At 30.7% G+C, this 2,277-nt stretch overlaps 1 protein-coding gene across 1 annotated transcript; it reads right to left on the bottom strand.

Annotated features, from left to right (window-relative positions):
• Positions 1-1,336: 1,336 nt before the first annotated feature.
• On the bottom strand, positions 1,337-1,873 carry LOC136968912 (single insulin-like growth factor-binding domain protein-2). Its single transcript, XM_067262973.1, has 3 exons — positions 1,799-1,873; positions 1,609-1,726; positions 1,337-1,529 (listed from the first exon to the last, which is right to left on the bottom strand). The coding sequence occupies exons 1-3, from the start codon at positions 1,843-1,845 to the stop codon at positions 1,392-1,394; spliced, it is 303 nt and encodes a 100-aa protein (XP_067119074.1). The 5' UTR covers positions 1,846-1,873; the 3' UTR covers positions 1,337-1,391.
• Between the last annotated feature and the right edge of the window lie 404 nt (positions 1,874-2,277).

The following is a 2,277-nucleotide window of genomic DNA, read 5'->3' as shown; positions in this document are numbered from 1 at the left end:
ACCAGATATAGGCAGTACTATAGGGTCTAATATATAGAAATATCGTATAGGATGTAAGTAGAACAGAAGCCAAGTCTTTATTTTGTAATTTTAAGATTTTAATAGCTATAAACGAACGTAACCTGTAGCCATATTCAACAATATGTACTGTACAAGAAATTTTTGTAAGAAAAGATAGTTACAAAAATCACTACCAGAGATCATCTAGAGCTGCCAGTTTAGAGGAAACTGTATTTTATTACAGAGATTGTATATAAAATTTACATATTTGATTGTAGTAGAATAAATAGTCTGCATGAGGTTAAACAAATGTCATTCTTAAAATACATTTTATTTACATTTTATTATTTTTTCAACTCGGTTTGTTTACAGAAAATCAAGTAACATATACATTATGTTTATGTCAGCGTTCTTAAATTTTTCGCAGTCTATATGAAGGAAGACAGAGTTTTTTAACATTAATTCTCTATTATCAAAGATTTAATGGTTCTATAAAATAATTTACGTAAATATATTGTATACAAATTGGAAAGTATCATGCGTCAGATGATTGTATTTGGTGTATTCTTCTATATAAAATACTTTTCTGTTGTACAATATAGATTCTGCAATTCTACTGAATTTTAACAATTTATTTGATTTTTGTGGATCCATCGTTTACTCTTTTATAAATTAAAACTTTTAATATAAGGTCTGAATTATGTAAAGTTTGTTTCAAATCGACACTTGTTGAGTTCGTTCACCGTTTTTTAAGGTTAATAACTCCCGTACTTTTCGTCGAAAATTTCTCAAATTTTGTGGAGAGGTCTGAATATTAGGAGAATCGATGCTATTAAATTTTGATGGTTAAAGGTCGACGGAGTGAGGAGATAAAGGGGATTCGTATCATACCTCCAGTAAGGCCGGACTAAAATGATGATTTTACTCGTTATTTGGCTGCAATTTGAAGTCTGTTTCTGTGGAGATCCAGGTTCCAGTCTCATGGTTTACATAAGTATTATGTTTGTGATACTCTGGTACTCGCCGAACGCATAATAAACAAAACTTTTTTCATGGTTATACAGAAATTACTAGGTTCAGGCAGACTCCATAATGAAGACGAATGAGTGATGAAGGAACAGGCTCGACGTAACAAGGATATAACACTTACGAGATATCACGTCATAGTACTTCGATGACGTGATATAAATCCGTCCCTAGCACTATTTTTGTAACTCAGCCATTTTCATTCACGAGGTAGCACTTAATAATTCTACTTTATAGGCCTACAGTATATGTATATGGCAACGAAACATGTGTATACTGAAATCGTTACTATAGAAATTTCTACTCTATATAGAGATAAACAAAATATTTAATTGTTTTCAAGTTAAAATTGATTATAAATCATATTAGTTTTGCGATGGAATTTTTTTACAGGTGCCAACAAGTGACAACATTTCTGGTGATCCATTTGGTGTAAAACAATAAAGACCTCTTCCGCACCTACCTTCAATATTATTTAATCCTCCACATGGTTCGTTCTTGTTCTAAAACAATGAAACAAATATAAATATTAACATATTTCGTTAACGTTATAATCAAATTTATAGTTAAAAACAAAATTACCTTTCCACAAACAGCACAACAATTGCAGACGTCAATCACGACACCAACAGGACATTCTGTTTCAGTTTTGTTGTTGCAATCGTACGTTCCACACTGCACACATAAAAGTGAATTAACACTGTAAACAGTAAAAAGTGATAAATTAGAATAAATTTGTTTACTTTTAAACAGTAAAACAATGCATATTTACCGTATAAAGCTGGCTGTGAACAGGAGGAATAGGATGGCAACGTTCATCTTCTGTAATAGAAATTTATCTTCGAATAAACTGTATATAAATTGTGGTTTATAACTATAGAACTAAATTTCAAATTTACTTGGGATACCTCTTAAAGTATGCCAAGTAAATTTAATGAGGCTTTAAATGAGGTTCCTTAAATTGTGCGTGATGCTTACAACTAAAAAACCCCACGGCTGGAGTAATGCACCTCAGATATTACAGGGAAAATTGAAATTTTTATTTGTACTTCTAGTGATTTTGCAGACAAAGTGTAATGTTTTAGTCAAAGTAAATATTTGATATTATTTTTTATTAATATTTCCCACTTTTTCATTTCACAAAATAGCGAATCCAAAAATCTTTAGATGAAGTGTAGAAAGTGAACAATAAATGTCTTCCAAAATTTTTTACAACTAGAGATACCCGGTATTACTCGAGAAGATCTTTCA

The sequence above is a fragment of the Centruroides vittatus genome, unplaced genomic scaffold, assembly GCF_030686945.1.
Source record: "Centruroides vittatus isolate TY-2023 unplaced genomic scaffold, ASM3068694v2 contig_1658, whole genome shotgun sequence".
In the NCBI taxonomy this organism is placed as follows: Eukaryota; Metazoa; Arthropoda; class Arachnida; order Scorpiones; family Buthidae; genus Centruroides; species Centruroides vittatus.
Note: the sequence above shows the minus strand (reverse complement) of the source record. Positions and strands in the feature narration are given on the sequence as shown.